At 37.6% G+C, this 22,966-nt stretch overlaps 1 protein-coding gene across 5 annotated transcripts in view; it reads right to left on the bottom strand.

Moving 5' to 3' along the window:
* Positions 1-22,966, bottom strand: part of Ctnna2 (catenin alpha 2) — a 994,060-nt gene that overhangs the window by 887,451 nt on the left and 83,643 nt on the right. For all 5 annotated transcript variants that reach the window (XM_038318873.1, XM_038318875.1, XM_038318872.1 and 2 more), the window contains exon 2: positions 16,383-16,578. In XM_038318873.1, the coding sequence (XP_038174801.1) occupies positions 16,383-16,578 (196 nt within the window). The remainder of the gene's footprint in view (positions 1-16,382; positions 16,579-22,966) is intronic.

Raw genomic sequence — 22,966 nt, 5'->3', positions numbered from 1 at the left:
AGCTCCCAATGCTAATATAAAAAAAGCTGAGAAACCTCTCCAGAAGTGATGTAGGAGGGTCATCTGTCTATGTGTTATTTTCATTGATTAATAAAGAAACTACTGCTTTGGCCTTCTGATAAGTCAGCCCTTAGGTGGGTGAAGTAGACAGAACAGAATTCTGGGAGGAAGAAAGCATAGTCAGGCAGATGCCATGAAGTTCCGGCCTGAGATAGCCATAGGTTAGACTCATCCCAGTAAGCCACAGTCTCGTGGTGCTACACAGATTATTAGAAATGGGTTAATCAAGATGTGAGAATTAGCCAAGAAGCGGCTAGATATAATGGGCCAGGCAGTGTTTAAATGAATACAGTTTTCATGTAATTATTTCTGGTAAAGCTAGCCAGGTGGCGGGATGCAGCTTGCTGCTCCCTTTACAAGTGGCTTAGCTTGCTCTGTGAGTTTCAGGTCAGTGAGAAGTCCTGTCTCCAATAAGAAAGGTAGATATCTTCTGAGTAATGCCAACTGAGGATGCCTCTGACCTTTATATTTATAGGGCAGCCCTATTGCCCTTTTTCTTATTGGAACACACACACACACACACACACACAAATAGACAAAATGTAGAGAGATATTAGAGAAGAATTTAAATTGTTTAGATGAGAAATTAAAAGCAGAGATAAAAGGATGCTGGTTCAGTGAAACACAGCCCAGGTCCTGGTGCAACCCCTGCTCTGTCTGTCTCTACTGAAGGAGACAAACACATCATGTTGTAGTGTTGTAGCTCTCAGAATGTGAGTCTATGAAGAAGAGCATCTCTGGCTGTTTAAAGCCCTGGGCTTGAGAAGGAGAAATTGTAGTGATGATATGTTTCAATTTAAAGGCCATCTTTTAAATTTATTAGGTGACATTAGAAATGACTGCTACCATTTCAGTGAAAGCTCACAGAGAAATAGCTCAATACTTTTAATTGTGACATTTAAGAAATTACCCAAGCAGTAAGTTCATAAAGTCTGTGATTGGAAATAAACCAATTACTTCCCCTACCTTCTGCCTACACCAAAAGATTACTTTCTAATGAATGTAAATATTTAATACTTCTGATCTTTAGTCCCATAAATACTCCCCTATGAATCTATATCAGGCTCTATAATAGAATTATTACAAGAAGTAACAAATAGCAGCAAAATCTAATACAGAATATTCCTTGTGGTTTTCTTAAATGACAATATTACTAAATATTTTTATTTTATAGGGATCTTGTATACTGTAGGGAGCTGGAGAGAAGCCTCGGTGGTTAAGAATGCTTACCGATCCTGCACAGGAGCTGAGTTCAATTTCTAGTACCCAGTTCAGGTGGCTCACAATCCTTTGGAACTCCAACTCTGCAAGGTATGATGCCCTCTTCTGGCTTTCACAAGTACCTGCACTCATATTAACATACCCTCATACAGTCACACAAACATACTCATGATTAAAAATATTTTTCAAAGGGCAACAAAGGAGGCTTGGGAGGTAGTTCAGTTGGGAAAGCACTTGCCAGCCAATTAAGATGTGGAGTACCTACATGTAAAAGCCAGCAGTGACACTGCATGCCTATAATTCCAGTACTTCAGTTAGGTGAGGCTTTCTGTATGCTTTCGCACACATCATAACTGTAAGCTTTCTGCACTTAAGTAGCAAAGAAGGCACGGAAAACTTGAGACTAAGACCATCATCTAAACAGCGATCTATAAAGCGCAACATTGGAAGGTCTGTCGATGGAGAGAAATGACATTCCTTTTTTTTTTTTTTTTAACTGAGAGAAAATAAAAATAAACATACATTGTTGGGGACTTCAAAAGAAGGCAAATTTACCTTCCAAGTCCATCCCACCTTTCCTCCTTTCCTGTTTATGCATTTCCTATTTATTTTTTGCTGGAAGCCCAGGGTCAGTTTTTGAAGACAAAGACTTTTCTTCGGTGGTGCAAAGATGTGGTAACTTTTCCATAAATTATTGTATTGACTCTATGTCGATCCAGACTGGGCGTCCTCGGGGACTTTGCATTAGCAAGCACTTAGCAGAACGCAGAATGGTTTGAGGAGTATTTTTTTTTCTTCTGTGCCATTTATTTTCTTGCTAAGAGCAGTCTAATTTAGAAGCATGTTCACTAAAGTCTCCCTTTCAGAGGGAGAGCTAATGAAGACAGTCTGGCTTATATCAAGTCACAAACATAGATCATAGTTAGGGAATCATGAGCGAGACAGCTTTGTATTGGAAACTGCATCCCTGTTAGTCACAATGTTTTGCCAAATACATTGTTTGATTGAATTACTGACTGAGCTTACTCAGAAAGCATTTGGTGATCAAGTTTCTTTATGTGCTCATGCAGGTTGCTTCCTTTTATTAATCCTGGGATCTCTTGTGCATGTTAGGCTTAAGGTTGTTCCTTTGAACAAGGCAAATGGCAAATGGAGCAAAAGCGTTTTGGGAATAAGAGTCCATGGGAGTATGCTTGCCTAGCATTTGTCAGGCTCTAGGTTCAGTCCCCAGCACTACAAACAAACAAACAAGCATAAGAACCAAATTAAAATGAAAATATATTTAAGTGAAAATGAAAAACATCCACTGAACAAGCTTTACAAGCAATCCTGAAGAAAAAGCGACAGCCAGATCTAAATTCCCCACTTGAGCCAGAACGATGGGTATAGTAAAAGGATAAGGGCTACCACCCAGACGGCAGCGTTCCGAGATCCTACCTGCTGCTCTTCACCTAGTGTCTGAGGATGTATGTACGACTGGGCACCAGCGCTCCTGAAAACCCTTACTCGGAGACGTGAGCTTCCTAAGTCACACAGCTCAGGAGCCCTGGAAACTGAAAGGGCAGGAACTTGAAAACGTCCCCACTGCTTAACTGCCCCGTTCCTCTGCTACACTTCCAAGGATACATGGCTCTGCAGAAGGCGACTGTCCCCAGATGTGTGTGACCCTGAAGCACTTTCCTGCTACTTCCCAGTCTGATCTTGATTTTCTCTACTGCTGTCCACTGACTTCTTTCTTTGCTCCTCTATCTTTACTTTTTGTATGTGTACGTCAATAGAACATCTTCATTTAGACTGATAATTTTGTAACTGAATAAAGAGTGTTACAATAAATAAATAAGTTTCTACCAGGGATATTCTAAACTAGATTCTGAGTTTTAGCCTATAGACCTATAATTGATTACTTCTTTTCACGCACCACTCAGCTAAGTCAGCTGCAGAATAAAAAACTCATTTGTATTTGCTTTATTCTGGCTACTTCTGTTAAGCACCTCAGCTGGAATTTGTTACTATACTTCCTTTTCTTACTGCACTCAGTTCAAGTAATGAGATATCAATACCAATTTATAAATTGTGACAAGCAAACCACAAGGATGTCAGATATTAATAATGAGAAAGGGAGTGAGGCATATAGTAACTTTTAGTACTATCTGGGCAAAATTTCTGAAATTATAAAATTACTCTGAAAATGTTTAAAGAAAAAAACAAAACAAGACATGTGTAGGTACTATCGTGTATCTAAGAAATCAAGAAGTTAATATCCAAGGCTGTAACACCCTCATGACCATGTTTTTTTCATAAATATAAAAGTATACATTCCAGAAAACATGGTCGTCATCTCACAACCACCCAAGTGAACTCTGTTGCTTCATGCTTCTACCAGCTTGTTTGTTTATCCATTTCATTTACCCTCGCAACCGTTGAAGGAGTAAAGCAAAATCTCAGTGTTTACATCACTTTCCTCAGTCACAGGAGTGAAAGAGTGATTCTCTATGCCTCTTTTCCATCTGCACATCTTCTCTAATGGGTTTCTGTTCCAATCATTAATTCAGTGTTTGAATCCTTGTTAACTTTTAAGAGTGCTTTGTGTACTACAAATTCAAGTCTTTCATCAGAGAGTAGGGCACAAATCTTGTCTCAATTTTGTTAGTATTTCCTATCATATTATCACAGATATGTCACTTTTTAAAAATATTAAAAATATTATGAACATGAACTCTACAGCATGGACGGGCTCACTGTGAACCTTGTCAGTTTGGTTGCTCACCTTCCTGGACTTAGGGGGAGCCGGGAGGACCTTGGACTTAACATAGTGAAGGGAACCCTGATGGCTCTTTGTCTTGGAGAGGGGTGAAGTGGGGGTATGGGTGGAACGGAGGGGTGGGAAGGGGGAAGAGATGGAAATCTTTAATAAAAAAAATGAATGAGAAAAAAAATATTATTACCGCTGTGTGAGTACATGATGTGCACATGTGAGATTAGGGGTATACGTGCCATAGTATGATTTGGAAGGTCAGAAGGCAGTTACCTGGAACCAGTTCTCCCCTTCCACCATTAATAGTGTCTCTGCTGAGCCATCTTGTCTTCTCCTTCGTTTTAATTTGATTTAATTTTTTTATTTTTTTGTCTCCAAAGAATGAATTCATTTGGTTTATTAGTACTTTTGCTTGTTTTTCTCATTTTTATGTTTTTTATTTATTTTTATTGCTTTATAAATAATACCATTCAAAATTTCCACTTCCTCCCCTCCTCCCATTTTCTTCCTGCTTTCCCTCTCACCTCCCTCCCCTTCCAGTCCTAAAAGAGAGCATGGTATTCTGCCCTGTGGGAAGACCAAGGCCCTCTCCCCTCCATCCAGGCTTAGGAAGGTATGTATCCAAATAGACTAGGATCCCAAAAAGCCAGTACATGCAGTAGAGACAAATCCCAGTGCCATTATCATTGGCTTCTTAGTCTGCCCCAATTGTCAGTCACATTCAGTGGGTCCAGTTTGATCCCATTCTCGTTTAGTCCCAGTCCAGCTGGCTTTGGTGAGCTCCCATTTGATCAGGTATACTGTATCAGTGGGTGGACCAACCCCTCACAGTCCTGAATTCCTTGGTCATATTCTGGTGTAAGAGGGTCTTCTTTCTATGTGTTGCTTTCATTGGTTGAATAAAGAAAACTGCCTTGGCCTTTGATAGGGCAGCCCTTAGATGGGCGGAGAATACAAAACTGAATTCTGGGAGGAAGAAAGCAGGGTCAGAGAGAGCCGCCCACCATGAAGCTGCCAGGTCAGACATGCTAAATCTTTCCAGGTAAGCCACGAGCTCGTGGTTACATACAGATTATTAGAAATGGGTTGAATCAAGATGTGAGAGTTCGCCAGTAAGAGGCTAGAACTAATGGGTCAGGCAGTGTTTAAATGAATACAATTTGTGTGTGGTTATTTCGGGTATAAACTAGCTGGGTAGCTGGGAGCAGGAGGCGGGATGCAGCACGCTGCTCCTTTTACTACAAAATTATTCCTCCTTCAGGACCTCAGGAGCTCAGTCTAGTGTTCTGATGTGGGTCTATGTCTCTATCTCAATCTGTCGCCAGATGAAGGTTCCTCAGTGATATTCATGATAGTCATCAGTCTGACTACAAGGCCAGTTCAATTTTAATAGTAAGCTCTACTTATCAATTTTTCTTTTCTTTCATGTGTTAAGCTTTTGATTATTTCTAAAACTACAGTTATACACTTGAAAACCACTAACCAATATCATTTTTATTAATTTGTGTGTCTTGTCTCTGAGTATACTATTGCTACAGGTGGGGAATGCCTAGTTTTTTGTTTTTGTTTTCTATTTTATAGTTTTATATTTGCAACACACAAAATAGTGCTTGTAAAAAGACATCACTTAGACACCCTTTGTGCAATTATGCCTGGGTGATCTATCAAAATAGTGTCATTGACCAAAGAAGATGGACAGTAATCTTCCTGATTGCTAGCAAGTGATGTTGAGAGAACGTGTGCAGTGTCTGACAAATGGAGCAGCAGTAAAAAAACAGGAGTCCATGTTGTCAGTATTTCTACTGCAAGACTGCAGCCTTCTTAGGAGCCAAGGGCTCCAGAAAGAGAAAGAAATGAAAGAACAGTCAAGGGTTCTCTCCAACTCTCTTACCCCAAGGATAATGTGTGGACCTAGAACACATGTCAGCCTTGAACTAAGTCAAAGTTGACATACAGTAAGTTTTACTTAAAATATGCAGCAGTTAAAATCCTAGGAAACGTATAGCAGTAAGGTGAACCCACAGGCATCTGGCATTTCCACAGGAATGCGTCTCTCACGGTATTTTCTCATCCATCCTCCTTTTAATCTGTCCTACATTGCATGCTTATTTGGGTATCTTTTTGAACATCTGAGGTGAAAACATCTGGAAAGTGATTTCCCTTTTTGGTAGAAGCATGGATTTCTAAGATTTGTTTTGTTTCTGTGGTTTCTTGTTTCTTGTTTTTGTTTTTCTTTGGGATTCTGGGAATTAAAACCCAGAATCTTATGCATGTGGAACTTTCACTAGACCACCAAACTACCACTCTACCTCCATCCCTAATTGCCTCCCTTTAAAAGGAAACGAAATCTACACTGGGCTGAGATAGTGCATCTGAATTCTATCTCCAGCATCCCCATTGAAAGACCAAAAGCTGAGAGTGGTGTTTCACACATATAATTCCATGGTGGTTAGGCCAAGACAGGTTACCCAGCCTATCCAAATCAGTATGCTCCTAGGCAATGAGAGATGGTTTCTTAAAAATCAAGGTGGATAGTCCCTAAGGAACAATACATTAAGGTTACCATAACTTCTAGTGTATTGAGCATCACAAATGATGTGAAAAATTCTAAACATTGAAGGGGGATATGCGCAGGTTGTATGCAAAGCACTGTGTGTGCTATTTCATGTAAAAGGCATAAGCATTTGTGAGGATTTCATGAACAAGCTCATAAAGATTCCTCAGGATACTGTATTTGAGTAGGGTAGTTTAAAAAAATAAATGATTTATATGTTGCAAAATGTAAGCTCAAAGAAATGAACATAGTTGAGTGGAAGTTGTACTCCCATCCCATAAGGGAAGCAATCTCACACCACTACAATAGAAACACATTCTAGACATTGGAATTCACTATACCCACAAGGGCACTTTGATGTGGGAGGGAGCCGGGCAGGATGAAAAGCAAGCCTGCCTGCAGCTTCCCACTACAGCACTTGACCAAGAGAGCAGTCACAGAACACAGTCAAGAAAGCCCAGTGTCCCTACCAGTATTCAGAGTATGAGAAATAGGAGCTTAAAGCATTAGAGAAAAGTGACACATGAAAAAACGTCATCTTGACACTACACTATTTCTGAGAGCTTCATCAGAAATGCCCATCCTATAGAAAGTGCAGCCAGAGGTAGGACATCGCCTTCTAAATGGGTGATTTAAACTTTTTTGAAAAACTGGAGGTGGAATTGAAGAACCATGTGATACTGGAACCTCCCATACTGGGTTCTGAGCCGCTCTCAGCTATCCAGGCCACATGAATGGTATCAAGGGGAATTTCGCTGGAACCACCCATTTCATCAACAGCCCACAAACCAGAGGTGACACAGTGTTAACAAGTGATGAGTCTGCAGTCTTGCATCTTCTCGGGGTTATGAAGGGCTTCTTTCTCCCTTCTTCTGATTTGCATCCTATGATGTTGCCCATTGGTTAACTGTCATTAAACACATGTTGACTGGGTAAAAATTAATTAGATAGCTATTTGGCATCGATCTATTAGTTCATCTGGGAGGTTAGTTAAAACTAGACAAAAGCCAAGGGATTCAGCAGAACTAATGAAATGTTTTGCCATCCACTTGTTTTAGAAACTGGCTCCATGGAGACACCACCATTTTCACCTGTACCTCTGTTACGTTGAACCAAAATTTCACCATTCATGTGGGGTCACAGTCACATATGACTTGGTATACACCCTGTTGATGTCAGAGAAATTTCTTAATGCTTTTGATTTGTAATTTTCCAGATAGAGAGTGGTCAATAAAAATGCTGAGTCTGAACTGAAGGTAGGAAATTTAGGACACTGCTCCCTGGCTTCAGGGGAAGTGGAAATATAATAATTGAAGGCCAAGGGGAAATTGTACTTTTCTAACCATTTAAGTATAGAACCAGAGGCTGTGTTGAACCACCAAGTGAATTTATCATTGAAAAGAATAATAAGAACAATGACTTTTATTATTCAAAGAACAGTTTTTGAGTCTACTTCAAATTTAAAAAAATTCTAGATGTTGCTACATATTGAAGAAACAAGATTATTAGACTATTAGATATTGATAATTAAAAGTGTTATAAATTTATCTTTCCTACTATGTACAAGGAAGGAATAGTACCAGTTCTTTTCAGTAAATTAAAAAGAATGAGATCAAATGGGAGAGTTAAACATTTGCCAACATCAAACACATCTATTAAACCTCTCCAAGCAGTAACTATTGCCTATTAAACTCATCTTTCTCATTGTTCAAAATAATTAAAATCTGATGAATACAGCTCATCTATTCTATAAAACACTTGGGTGTATGTGTGGTGTGTGGACATTTGTGTATGAGTTTGCACTAATATGAATATATGTGTGGAAGTCAAAGACAAACCTCAGGTTGGGTTTATCACTGACACTTTAGATATTTGCCACTACTTATATCGCCTAGCTGGCTGTGAGTCTCCAGGGATTCTCCTGTCTCCTGTTGCCATCTTGTCATAGGAGCTCTGAGATTATAAAAGAGTGCCATTGAGTCCAGCCTTATGTGTGTGGTGGATACCTTCTGAACTGCCTCCCCAACTGCTGTAAGATCTCTTTAGGCTTTGTCCTTTTTAGTTGGTTTTCATGTAAAGACACATATCTTATGCATTTGTGTTGCTACCTCGTGAGCTCTTTCTCTTTCTGTTTATAGTTATGGCTTTTCTAGCTCTCTCTGATTTAGGCTATAAAATATAAACAAGAAAACAATTACACTCAACGTTGTCTCTTAATGTTTATCTATTATTCTTTTAGTGCTTTCCTGCTATCCCTTGGTAATTAATCAATGCATCTATTAAAAGTCACTGTATAAAAAGCATTATATTACTCCACCAAAGATACATAGTAACTCATCTATGTCCCAGACTATCTACAGGGGCAAAAAGAACCAAGTATAGTAAATAGTTCAAGAGTGATAAAGGCAGGTCTACTTAGCTTTCCTGCCAAGCTCAATTATTGCACCACCTAACTATCATTTTACAGCATCTACCTCCTGTTTCCATCCCAACCAACCCCCTCTCCGGCATTCCCAAGCCTCCCTGCTCCTTCCCAGTACACCTTCATTTTTTACTAGAGTCTTTATGAAAATTCAGTTTTAAATGTAATAGATTCTACTTTTCTTGCAAAAATCTAAACTGTTCATAGTCTATTGTGTCAGAAAAATATGACATGCTGACAGCATCCTAACAGATGGATCTCTGTCACTGTTATTAAATGTCTTATTCCCAAGCTACACAGAGAAATTTTTTCTTGAAAAGCCAAAAAAAGAGAGAGCTCTGTTCCTTCAGATTTTACCACTCTACTGATTGTCTTTTTCACTGCAGCTATCCCTTTCTAATTTATTTATATCCCACCTTCAATTCCCAATGTGGGCATGCTTCCCAACTGTATCTTCATCCCTTTCCTCTTCATGATCTAACACACTTACTCAAGGGAATGTTATATCTCTGAGATATTCATTTATCAACTTCAGAGACTTGCAAATCTCCTTGTTTTGCCAACATCCCATCCCCACAGCATCACCATCTGCTAGGGAGGGCTCCTCATTTATCAATGTCTAAAATCAAACTCGTTTCAACTCTGGTCCTGCTGTCCCTTAAAATTTCCCAGTCATGTTGCCTGCAGCCCATACATGAGCAAATGTTCACTCTTACTTCCTTTCAAATAGATGGGAAATGCATTGACTCCTTTTGTCAATGCTCATAACACTCAGTTTTCTGTATTTCTTCCCATGGCTCCCACCACAGTCATGGGTCATGAAAGCATTGTGCTTTTATTTAGCTTTATTTGCTGTGGTAAATACACATAGACCATGTGTCTGAACCAGGTGTTTTCTGATTCTGGCAGTTTTTCACAAACTTGCTGCATTGGTCAAAGTTCTATTGCTATGAAGATATACCATGAGCATAGCAAATCTTATAAAGGAAATCATTTGATTGGGTTTGGCTTAAAGTTCAGAGGTTTAGTCCATTATCATCATGAAGGGAAGTACTGAAGCACACAGGCAGACATGGTGCTGAAGAGGTAGCTGAGAGTTCCACATCAGTCAGCAGGCAACAGGAAGAGAGAGTGATCCCCTGGGACTGGTTTGGCCTTATGAAATCTCAAAGTCCACTCACCTGCAGTGACTCACTTCCCCCAATAAGGCCAAACCTACTTCAAATAAGGCCATATCTCCTAAAGACCTCCCTAAGCATTCAAATATGTGAGTCTAAGGGGGACATTCTTATTGAAACCACCACATTTGACATGTTAATCTTTCAACACATCCCTCTGGAGGTAACAACTCGTTACCGATGAGCGTCAATCTTCCTCCCTCCCTCCTTATCTCCCCCCTTCTTCCCACTATGTTGTGTTCCTCAGTCTTGATGCTCCCCACCATCTCAGTATAGTTGAAATTGTACCTGCATATAGAACTGCTTATCAGATCAGTTCTTCTCTGTCAGTCCTCACTTATCCACAGCCTTCGGTAAAGACTTGAAATCCTCACTGCACTGTTCTTCACAAATCTTCAATAAGTATTTACAGTTACCATCAGATTTTCCTTTTTAATTTCATTCATATACCTTTCTTCTCTCTGAAACTTCTTTAATACTCAACTGGTTCATAGACTAGACTACTAAATATCTTCTTACATATTTTCTGAGTGCTGTAGTACATTGTGATTGAAAAATCCCCCATCATAAGACATTACCAATGTATTATACTTTAATGTAAACTACGATATTGATTTTCCCATATAAGTTTTATGTACCTACATCTAAGTAAACTACAAAGTTGGGAGCTTTGCAAAATACCATTGAGATTTAAACCTTGCTTGAGAAAATGATGTGAACTTATTCAAATATTTAAGAAAAAACAGGCACTGTTGAGAGATAAGTACACTTAGCATCGATCACCTGTGTCTCTAGCTAACAGGATGTATCGATCATCTATGTGCACGTGATGCAGAATAGGAAACTTGGTCCATTTGCTCAGAAATAATTTGTACAGAAACATCAAGTGTTGAGCTTAAAACATTGATATCCAGGTCATACTCCAGGAATCTTATTTCCCTGACAAGAAATGGATGTTAAGGTTTTAAAAGCCTCTCAGATTATTCTAATACTAACCAAACTTGGAGACATGCTTTCAGTTCAGGAAAGTCTTGGTGGTAAAAACCTTTTATGCTTTAATATTTCTGGGTGCTTCTATTTAGGGGTGTGATTATAACTATGTCTGTGTTCTCTGCTTTTGAAAAGTTTTGCTATGTGGGTTTCATATGCATACATCTAAACTCTTGTGACTTGCAGGGTCTACATACAAGTCGACCACTTCTGACTCATGCAGAGACAATCAGTCCTCAGAAAGACCACTGGACATTAACTTGTTGCTTCACCAGTCTACCAGAAAGGACTCAGGTTTATTAATTTAATAGGAAGGAAATGAGGTCTACTGGCTCATGGTTATTGGAAGAGGGAAAGTTATTTTATTCAGGGGTGTGGCCATTGGTAAGTTGTCCATGCCTCTGTAAATAGCCTCTCAATCATTATCTTGTAAGCAACTACACAACTACAACTTTACTCACTGGCTCACCAAGAAGAAAAAAAGGAAAATCAACTAGAACAGCAATTTGTAAAAATACAGATAAAATCAACAATTATAACTTACAAATCTATTGTGGAATTTATGCTTTTTCTTTCTTTCCTTCCTTCTATTTTTTCCTTTCTTTTTTACCTTATGTGTGTACATGTAGGTATGTGTGTGTGTGTGTGTGTGTGTGTGTGTGTGCGTGTGTCTGCATGCATGCATGCATCAGGGTACCAAGGTGTTGTTGTGAAGCTCCTTCTACCATGTGGGTCCCAGGCCTGTTGGCAAGATATTTCACCTGATGAACCATCTCACCCAATAGACACTTAAGTTTGTAAAACACCTTTGATCTCTTTTAGTGAAAACACCCACTCAGGGTAAACACAGTCATTTTCTATATTTCAAAACTGGAGACACTGACTCTGAATATAGTTGAGTGATTTAATCTATGTTATTTAGCTATTTGTCCAAGTAATGTTCGAATTTGAAATCTTAACCAAGATTCTAAATATCTACTCATTTTTTTTTTTTTTTAAGAAAAACGTCTTTGTAGGCTTGAATGACAATGGCCTGTATAGGCTCATATATTTGAATGCACCAGCTGGTGGACCGGCTTGAGAATGATCAGAAGGTGTGACCTTTCTGGAGATGCTGTTATCACTGGGGATGAGCTTTGTAGTTTCAAAAGCTGATGCCAAACCCAGCATCTCTCAAGGCTTCGTGCTTGTAGATGGAGATGTGAGTTTTCAGCTGCTACTTGTCTAGCGCCATGCCTACCTGCCTGTCTCCAATATCCCCACCAATATCAGGCATGGACTAACCCTTTGAAACCATGAGCCCCAAAATAAACATTCTTTTATAAGTTGCCTTGGTCATGGTGTTTTGTTCCAGCATTCGAAAGATAGCCAGGACAGCTACACCCAACAACACTCACTCTGTGTTAAAGAATCAAGCACCTGGCTAGACAGTATAGTCCCTATGATGATGAAGTTAAAACTTAGCCTTGCAATTATAAACACTTGGACATCTTATCTTCATTCAGGTATAAGTCAGCAGAGTTCCAGGTTTTGAATACAGGAATATAAATTTTGAAAATGTATATTGATATGTGTTCCTCATATATACATTATCATAGCCCTTAACAAAGAATTTTCTATAGATGGTAATTTGAAAGTACAAATTTTCTGCAGAAAACTCTAGGGCAAAATGATAGTTGCCCTGCATTCTGTGCACTTTTCAACATCAGGCATGCAACCTAGATTTAAAAAGATAATAAGTTTTCAGGTGATAATAAATAAATTTAAGCAACACTAAGTTTAACAATGCTAACATGTAGTAAATATATTTTAAATGTGCAGTTTTATATATGACCTTAATAGAACAGATAATTAAAACCACAAGCATCCAGAAGCTATAAATAAACAAAATTAAATGACTCTATACAATAAATCTAAAAATGAACATGCAAACCTCCTAGTTTCTCTTTATGCTGGAAAAAAGTGATGATGTTTTGAAGATTTTATTTGAACATGTGTGAACAAGGCTGAGGACTGAATGTCAGAGGTACATCATTTGCTTAGATTGGGCAAAATCTTGAAACCAATTTCAACACTAGAGGGACTGAAATAGAAAGTGAGAAAAAAAGGATGGGGGAGAAGAAAGGAAAGAGGGAGAAGAGGAAGAAGCGGAAGAAATAGCATGAGAGAGAAGGAAAAGTCAAGAGGAGGAAAGGCAGGCAGGATACAGGAAGAACTTTTCTATGCAATAATAAAGCAGATAAATTTCTTCCACCTATATATTATTGAATAAATAAGCCATGTATACTGAAAAAACACTTTAAAAGAAACTATTACCTCCAAATGTAAATGGTTACATGATTTTTATGTTCTATATTGATAAAGACATAATTTCTTTGATGGAATGCGTGATACTGTACTTTAAAAGTCAAATAAATAATTTTCCTGCTTTCATTCACACCTTTTTCTCATAAGTTTCTTTCTTCTGATCACTCTGAAAATCAGCCCAGGCTTTACACTGTGCACAAAATCCCAAGTAAAGAGGCATTATGAAAACTGGCTGAAGCCATATGGGCTACAGAGATCACACAGTGAAGAAAGCTGAGTAGTCACTGGGGAATGTCAGAAAGGAGAACTTATAATCTGCAGGAATAGTAGCAGAATCAGAGTTTGTGAGCTCCATTGCCTGGAAATTGTCCCTCTCTGACATCTGCGAAGCATCTAGAGTGTAAGGAAGATATCAAAAATCAAGGATCTAAAGGAGGAGTTTTAATAAAGATTTTTAGTAATTTGACTTTTACTAGTTACAGTAAGGGGCATTTAAATGTTAAATTGTTCAGGGAAAAAAACATGACCACAGGGTTTCATACAGGTTACTCCTAAGCATCTGTAACAAGAGATGGATAACACAGAGTAATCTTCAACTATTCTCAGAACAGCAACCACTGTAAGTTGTCCTAAATTAAAATCTTGTTTTATCACACCACAAGAGAAATCTAGCCAATTGATTATTCTATTGGAGCTACAATAGACCATTTCATTATCATAACCTTCATGTAAGTTCATGACAACCAAACACCAAGCTCCAAAGACTGCAACTCAGAAGAAGAAAGAAAACCTAAGGGGTTGCTACTGAAACTAAGCACAAAAATTTATTAGCGAAGACAGATGCTTAAAGAAGTAGAGAGACCAAAACTCTCCAGTGTAAATTTGTTCAGTATCTTGAGAACTTGCAGGACTCCACAGGTGCAAACAGTTGTCAGACTGAGCACACCTTACATATTTTACATGTGCACATTAGTATACATAAGAAAACAACAGCAAAAAGTAATTATCTAGGGCACAGATGCATGAAGGCAAGCAAGTGTCTAACCATAATTCAGAAAACTTTCAACTTTCAAGTGCATTTCAAAACCTGGAGGCATTCATAATTTTGGGACACGTATACACTCGTGCTCTGTTCACATAAGGTGGAATGTGAAACATTAAATATATCCAGGAGAAGTAACAATTTGTATTAGTGTCATATAAATGAAGTTAACTTTTAGGAGTAATCCAATAGAACAGTGGTATGAAGCACAGTCAGCATCTGCTAAGACAGCTCAGCGGTTAAAACTCTTACCACAAAACCGTGAGTACTGGAGTTCTGATCCCCAGAAATCCATGTAAATTTTGGGTGACTGTGCTATTCTTCCTATAATTGTAGCCTTAGAAAATGGAGACAAGGGTTACACAGAGAAAGTTGGTAAGAAAGATTGTCTATATCGGCACACCCCAAGTTTAATTGAGGGATCCTGTCTCATTGAGTAAAGTGGAAAATCAAGAGGTTGATTCCCACATCAAAATTGTGCTCCAGTAAAATAGATACCAAACACATGTGTGTCTGCAAACTTGCAAAAAATATGCATGCAAATGCGTGTATCACATAAACAAGAAATGGAGAAAAAGTGTGCTTGCATGAAAAGAAGGAATGTTTTTCATTTAAGACACTAAACATTCATCTATGACCTGCAAAAGACAGTAAGAATGCACAAAAGTATAAACAGATGACTCATCCATTCAACAAGTATTTAATGAAGCATTCCCTTAGACATATAAATCAGTATCCAACAGACAGTTTGATATATGCTTCCATTGACTGAGAGTGTGGTCAGAAAGAATGTCACTTCTATGTTCAAACAGTTCAGGACACCTTGCCTGGGGAATGAATGGCATTGCCTCCAGATAGCTTCATCTTTGTGGACGAAATTTATTTATATGAGACAATCCCCTATAAAGCATCAACTGTATGCAAACTCTCGAGTCTCTTTGGGTTATTTTAAGTAGCGTCAAATTGACAATTAAAATTAACCATAATATTCATGTTTATTTATTTAAGTAGTAATTTTGTTAACAAGAGCAAAATAGTGAAGCCCATTCAAAACTCTGTGGACATATATTTGATGGACTATTATTTAGTTATGAAAAACTAAAATTGTGGTATCTGCCACAGTATGTATGGTTATTGAAGACACTGCACTTAATGAAATAAGCCAGCCAGAAAATGACATACTGCAGGATCCCACTTCTGTGAAATATCAAGAGTTGTCAAACAGATGAAGAGTCATTCACAGAGACTTTTGGGGAGAGCATATGGATAATTGAAGAAATGTATACAGCTTTACTTTTCCAAAGTGAAAAAAAGCCTAGCAATAAGTTTCTCAAGGTTGTGCAAAGAACTACCAACACTAAACTATAAATGAATCCTAAAAGCAGTTCAGATGTTATTTTTATGTTACATGTATTTGATTGCAAATAAAAATTTTTCAAAATGTTAAATAAACTGTATGCTAACTAGCTAGATGTGTGAGAAAAGCCATGGACTAAAAATATAACTCTACATACTTTTGCATTTTTCTCTCCTAACCTCCTTAAAGTTCAGAATATTCAGTCATTTTATATAGACAGTGTCTTCCAAATCCATACCAAGGTGTGAGTTTGACTGGAGAATTTGTTTCTGTTTACCAAGGGTAAGAAATTGGAAGATTTCTAAATAAAAGCAAAAGCATGATATTTGGAGTCATGCCCACACTTCAACATCAAAATATTTGTGCAACTAATCCTGCAAACATTGTGAACATCAGGTGCAAAGAGCAAACAAAGTGAAATATTCCTGTGGTTCTAAAGAACAATGTCCTATTCCCACAGCAAGCCTCAGCAACTACACAATATTATTCCACCTACCTTGCTTCCGCACATCCTCTACAGCAGCCACCAACTCTTCCTTGAGATCTTGACTCTCCTTAGCAATCTGTTCCCCCTTTTCCAGGAAGTTCTGGGTAGCTTGTTCCACAGATGCTGCCAAAACATGGGCTTTCTTTGACCTCCCTTTCTTTTTACCTGATGGACCTTTGTTGCTTGTGTTGACAAGTGTTGTCACCTGGAACACAAAAGAAAAGCTATAATAAACATGCTGTAAGACTTTCTAGAGATGGGCTGTTTGTTCATAATTTCTAACTATCCATTAAGGCCAGGGAAAGATTTTGGCTTATCTAAAGCTATGGTTACAGGCAGTTCTGAGCTGCCCAATCTTTGTGCTAGGAGAGGAGCATAGAATTTCTGCAAGAACAAGTGTTAAGTTATAGTTCCAGCCCTAACTTCTTTCTAAATACTATAACTTGAAAATATATCTCAATTGCCAATTTAATCTTACCATTGTATAGAGAGAACTACTTGTTATTAAAGCTTTTAATGTCTTTCAAACAAACTTGTTAATCCCTATGGACACTAGAACTTTTTTCTGCACCAGAGAGAAATCTAAAGGGGAGGAATAAATACAGGTGTTCTATAATATTTCAATAACTGTTGCTATTTCTTTTTGATATCAAACAAGGAACATATCAGCTTCCTAAGAGGGAGAGTTTTGTGATTTGTTTCAATTTACTTGTATCATGCTAAATTCAGTTATTAAGGAAGTCAGTCCAAAGAAAAGTTCTATCAAATGGTGTAGTCATGATGGTTACTCTACACTGTGGAGTAGGCAAAGCCATTAGTCACTGTCATGATGCCATTGACAGCACCAAAGGATATAAAGCTTTAACTCAACATGGACTTTGATGGTCAGTATAGGTAGGACTAGCAGTTCAAAAGTGGTCAATACATTATTAGGAGCTACTATATTCAGCTCTCTTTTGATTAATTAGACACAGTAAGTTATATAAACACAGGACATTTCAGCATGAACATTAGATAAAACGTAGCACACACAAAAATCTAATAACTTTAAAATCAGAATGTCAGCTAGTGGCAGTTTTACTATAAAATGTGCATGCAGTGGGTGACACACTCCACTCTTTTCAGTCCCAGCCATAAGGAAGAATCATCAAAAGAAAGGCATGCTTGTCACAGGGGTTCCTTTTCTGATGTGCAGAAGTGTTTTCTGTAATGAAGACATAATGAATACAACAACATTCTACTCGCCAAGAATATCATGGCTCTAGAAGAGTTCAATACCTGGGAACAATGTACACTCCAAGTAAGCAATAATGACCGTTGCAAAAAACGCAGCTTAGTCTGTGCACTTTTCACCAGAGAAAATATTTGTTATTTTCATTTAGTTGTAATTGATTCTTATCATATTATATAGTTCTGTGAGTATTTGTGATCTATGTTGTTACACTTTTCAAATTAGAACAAGAATATAATAGGAAAGGAAATATTAATTTTTGGTAGACTGGCAGCTTTTAAGAACTGGGAGCTAATCATGAAGCCACCAAAATAGCTGAATGTTTACATCACAAGTTTCATCTCTTGGAAAGGTAAACAAATGTCACTCTTCTACTATCTCTGTGCATTACTGTAATTTAGAAGATACTCATAATAACAAGGCTATCTTAGTTTCCTTCGTGTTGCTACCATTAAACACACTCACAAAAGCACCTTGAAGAAGAAGAAGAAGAAGGAGAAGAAGAAGAAGAAGAAGAAGAAGAAGAAGAAGAAGAAGAAGAAGAAGAAGAAGAAGAAGAAGAAGAAGAAGAAGAACTAGAGGCCTTAGTCCATAATTTTGAAGAAATCAAGGTAATAAGCTAGCTTAAAGGAGTTACACTGAATCCATAATACTTAGTAGAGAGATTTTTGAAGTAATGCATGTCATCTGAGGTTCAGCTCACTTTTTCCACTTGTATACAACCAGCAATCTCCTGCCAAGTGTTTGGTGCTACCCACACTGAATGGGGTATCCTGTGAACCTAGATTCACACTCTCTTGTAGACAGACCTACATGTCAGCCTAATTTAGATAACCTGTACTTGAGACTATATATTCTGGTGATTCTAGATTGTGTTAACTATCATATAGAGAGAACAAATATTTGTTTGTATGGACAAAAATTAAACATGGTACATGATCTGGAAGATCCTAAGGAAAAAGAAATAATTTTTAAGCAAATTAATTTAATTTTCTTTTAGCAAAAGCTTAGGTTTACTCACTAGTTAAAGGGGAAAGAAGGAATAAAGAGAGAAGATAGAAAGCGATATATGTGCATGAAAGCACATATGTCTTCAACAGTTAATAACAAAGAAACAATTGTCCACATTTTTGTTATTATTTGTTATTTACTGGAGAGAAAAATCAATAAATTAGGTAAAGCACATAAGGAAGTGATATAAAGTATTAGACAAAATAGACATTAAATCATCTCATTCAATTTGCAGTTAAGTCTGTGTTGCTGAAGGCGCTTCACACACATCATACATAGCAGTTGGAGAAATCAAGCTGGATTTGACCAGAAAGACTCCTCACTGAGTTCCAGAAGTCATCATGCAAGTTGATAAGGAAAAAAAGGTAATTAAGAGACCTACCCAGCTGTAATGCCTATGAACCACAACGATGACCAGAATGTCAAGATATCCTCCACAGTGGCACTTCCATCTTCCTGCTTAATAGGCCATAATTCATTTTAGTATTGTAGACTTAGCCAACTGTGACTGGTGAAACCATGGAACCTAGAGGAGAATCTCCTACTGCTAAGTTCCCAAACCAATATCATTTCTTTAATATTTACCCTTAAATGCATAGATAAGTGTAGCACTCACTTCTCATTAAGGAACTTCTCTTTGCAACAGACACAGACCATTAAGAAAAGCAACTGATAAAAATACAAAGAACCACTGAAGGCCCAGCCCCAGCTGAAACATCTGCAACACAATAACTATCCTTAAGACTCATGGGAAAAAATCACAGAACAGGTGGAGAGATTGCAAGAGCAAGACAACCAGAACATATGTTGTGAGATTGTATCATCTGTATATGATATAGAAGCTACACCTACAGACTCTTAACATTACGTCCCATAAAGAACACTTAAATAATGGCAATGCCAGTTGACATTTCAAAGTGGATTGGATAAATACCACAAGGCTAACCTCTACATGAAGACCTGCAGGCAATTGATGTCTGCTGAGAGAGATCAGTTTTCTCCAAGTCTAGGCTCCTAATTGGTTATCTAATACCTAGTCATCAGTACTGAAAACATATACATATGAGCAACCCTAAATCAACTCATCAACTCAGCATGTTATACTGCGTCTCTCTCTCTCTCTCTCTCTCTCTCTCTCTCTCTCTCTCTCTCTCTCTCTCTCTTTCTGTGTGTGTGTGTGTGTGTGTGTGTGTGTGTGTGGTGGTAAAAGTAATGATTAAATAAAAATGTGAGGAACTTGGGGGACAAGATGCAAGATGGGAGCAGGGGATGATTGCAATATAGTATACACACATGATTTTTTTATAAAAAAGATTCTCGAGAAAATGTGAAAAAATAAGAAATAATTTGAGTGCATATAATAACAAAGAGGAAATTGATTTTAAATAATTGATAAAATAATTTTTTAAAAAACTAAGAAAATAGCAATAAGCCACAAACTGAGACGAGTAACTAATACATCTGATGGACTCAAGGTTCTCATAATCTTGAGTTAATATTCCCAGAGATATCTCCAGTATAATAGTTGAGTGTTACATGGAGAAAATGATAGTAGTTAGTAAAGAACATTTAAGATAACCTGAATAACTGATTATCTACCACACTCTTAAGAGGAATCAAGCTAGTAAAGATATGCATTTTCCCCACATAGACTACAAACAGCACATTCTAAATATAGATAATAAATTCATAAGATGCTGCTGAAACCATGAGCCAGAATCAAGCCCTCTCCATCTATTGTTTCTGACAGGTGTTTTGTCATACTATGACCAGGGTGTATTCAAGAGTCTCAAGTTATACACTAAACAGAGTAGAAGAAAAGCAAAAGAATTTCAAAAACCATGTCACTTGGCCTTAGTGAACAGAGAGGAAAAGGAAGTGATTTTTCATTCATAAAGGAAGCAAGAAAGCAAGCAAACAAAAAAGCCAAAGAAATTCTAATGATCAAGAACTAAAACAGTGTTAAAGAAGAAATGCACTCTTTAGTCCCAAAGATATACAGCACCTATTACTTAAGGGATGTAGAGTCACCAACTCTTGCAGTCAGCATCCTTATGGGATCATAGTTTGCATCCAGGGATCAGAGCAGCAAGGATATATTCTGATAAGAAAGTGGTACCATGGAGTTGATGTACTCTCTGTGTATAAGATTGGATATCCAGCCTTGCACAGTCTTGGGTAAATGATGCCTTCAGGCATTGAACTGTCCAGGAACATCTGCTCATAGGATATGCTGGGGAGGTTCCATGGTGAAGACTAGACATGTCCTACTCGAAACAGGGATTCTCAAATCAACACCCTAAATTTTCTCCCTGGCCACACTGTCTATTCTTCTCCACCAAGTGTGCATCTTGGGAAAATAAAAATAGAAAGAAGCAAAGCCACACTAAGAGACATAAAGAAGAGTCAAAGTCTGCCTGCTGGCACACAAGGACTCTACTAGGAGTTTCCCTGGGAAGAATAAGTCTTGAGAGTATTCTAACCCAAGAAAATACAAGAAAAATCTGACTTTTCTGTCTTCTCAAATATTAATAATTTCTTTATGGTGATATATCTAGTTTGGTAAACAAAATGGTTTGCATTGTGTTATTTTCATACAAGCACAGTTTGAAATGTGATATAGATATTTCAGTGTGTACACTGAGTAATTACCAATGAAACAGGCTTCTCATTATACATGGGAATTTCTATGATGTTACTGCTAAAATATTGGTACTTCCCTAAAGCAGGCTTAATCTTATCTTGTGGCCACTAAATCTGTAATAATCATGATTCATTTTTATAATGAGTTAAAATATTACGAATTTGTGGACTCTACATGTTAATCTCCATGCTACCGACCCCCACAGAACATCCAACTCAGTGTTGTAAACTGCACTGTGATGGGAAGTTTTTTCACATGAAAACAAGTGGTTTTATTTTTTTGCTGTCTTTTTTTGTTTTTTTGTTTTGTTTTGTTTTGTTTTTTGCAGGCACCACTAAAAATGGAAATAAGCTCAGCGAGCTTTAATTCCATGACAACAGCACCTCCCAGCAGCATCATTCTCTTGTGTCTATTCTAATTGGTGGCACTTTGTACCACACACACTCAGCACTGATCACAGTGTCCTTCTGTGGCCCAAGCAGCGAGGTCTGTTTTTTAGCAAAGCAGCCAATGTTTTGAATCAGGAATGTAAAGTGAGTAGGAAGGCATTTGTCTTTCTAAAAATCTTTTTTAGTCATCAGCACCCATGACAGGAAACTCATACTCTCTAGAAAGTCCCTAAAATAATTAGGGAAAGATTCCACTCTATTCATGATTCACTGTTTTTGCATTTACTAACTTTAAAGCAAAACAAAAGCAGACTGTTCAGAGACTAGAAAGTTGAAGCCAGGCTAAGTACAAAATATTTTCCAGTCAGCTCTAATTAAAGAACTCAACTAAACCAAGCCTGCCTTCTCTTAAAGGCCACCACAGGCCTGGGGAGAGACCTCCATCTGCAGAGTATTCATAGCCCAGCTGAAGGACCCGAGTTTCATCCCCAGATTCCATGTAAAACTGGGGAACAGAGGCAAGCAACAGCAATACCAGCACTGAAGAGCAGAAGGGTCATTACTGTGCCTTGTTTACAGTCAGTCTAACTGAAACTGGGGGTTCACCAGGCTCATCTGGATATGATGTAGTTCATTAACAGACACAAGACTGTGCAATGTGTGGGTTTCTCCACTTGGGTATTACTATCACCCTCCTGGCAATCTTGGAGGCCAGCTAGTAAGGAGAAAAATGCCAACGCTAAAAAGGAGACTCAGGTGCTAAAGTTTCTCTTGGAGGAGTATGAACCATGGTTGAGAAAAGTTCGTGTGGATATTTTGCAATAAGAAGAAACTTTCTAATCTGCAATATGTGTGAGATTTTAATGAGCAGTCTGGCACTGTAGCTAATATTAACTGTGTTCACATATTATTTGTGCTTAAATACTTTCTTGAAAATTTTAAATCATACTTATTAAATATACACATTGTGTATGAGGTATATAATGTTATTAGTAAAAGAATGAACAGTTGTTAAATAACTAATGCATTTTGTTCCATGTACATGCAAATAGATATGTTTATAAAGCATTTGCTTATTAGTATGCACTCCATACATACACACATGTGCCTATACCTAATATACAACTCATTTTGTTTATTTTGATATTTCAGGTTACTATTTCAATATTTATATTTTAACCTTGTGTAGATTAAAGCTTTTAGCTTTGTTGGTAGTATTTCTTCTTTTCCTTGTGAAACTATTTTATATGATCATGACTGTTCATATACAGTAAAAGAAAACCAATTTTTATCATATTTCAACAGCTTAGGTATAACT

The sequence above is a fragment of the Arvicola amphibius genome, chromosome 2 (genome assembly GCF_903992535.2).
Source record: "Arvicola amphibius chromosome 2, mArvAmp1.2, whole genome shotgun sequence".
Taxonomy (NCBI): domain Eukaryota; kingdom Metazoa; phylum Chordata; class Mammalia; order Rodentia; family Cricetidae; genus Arvicola; species Arvicola amphibius.
The sequence above is the reverse complement of the archived record's forward strand: the minus strand, read 5'-3'. Positions and strand labels throughout refer to the sequence as shown.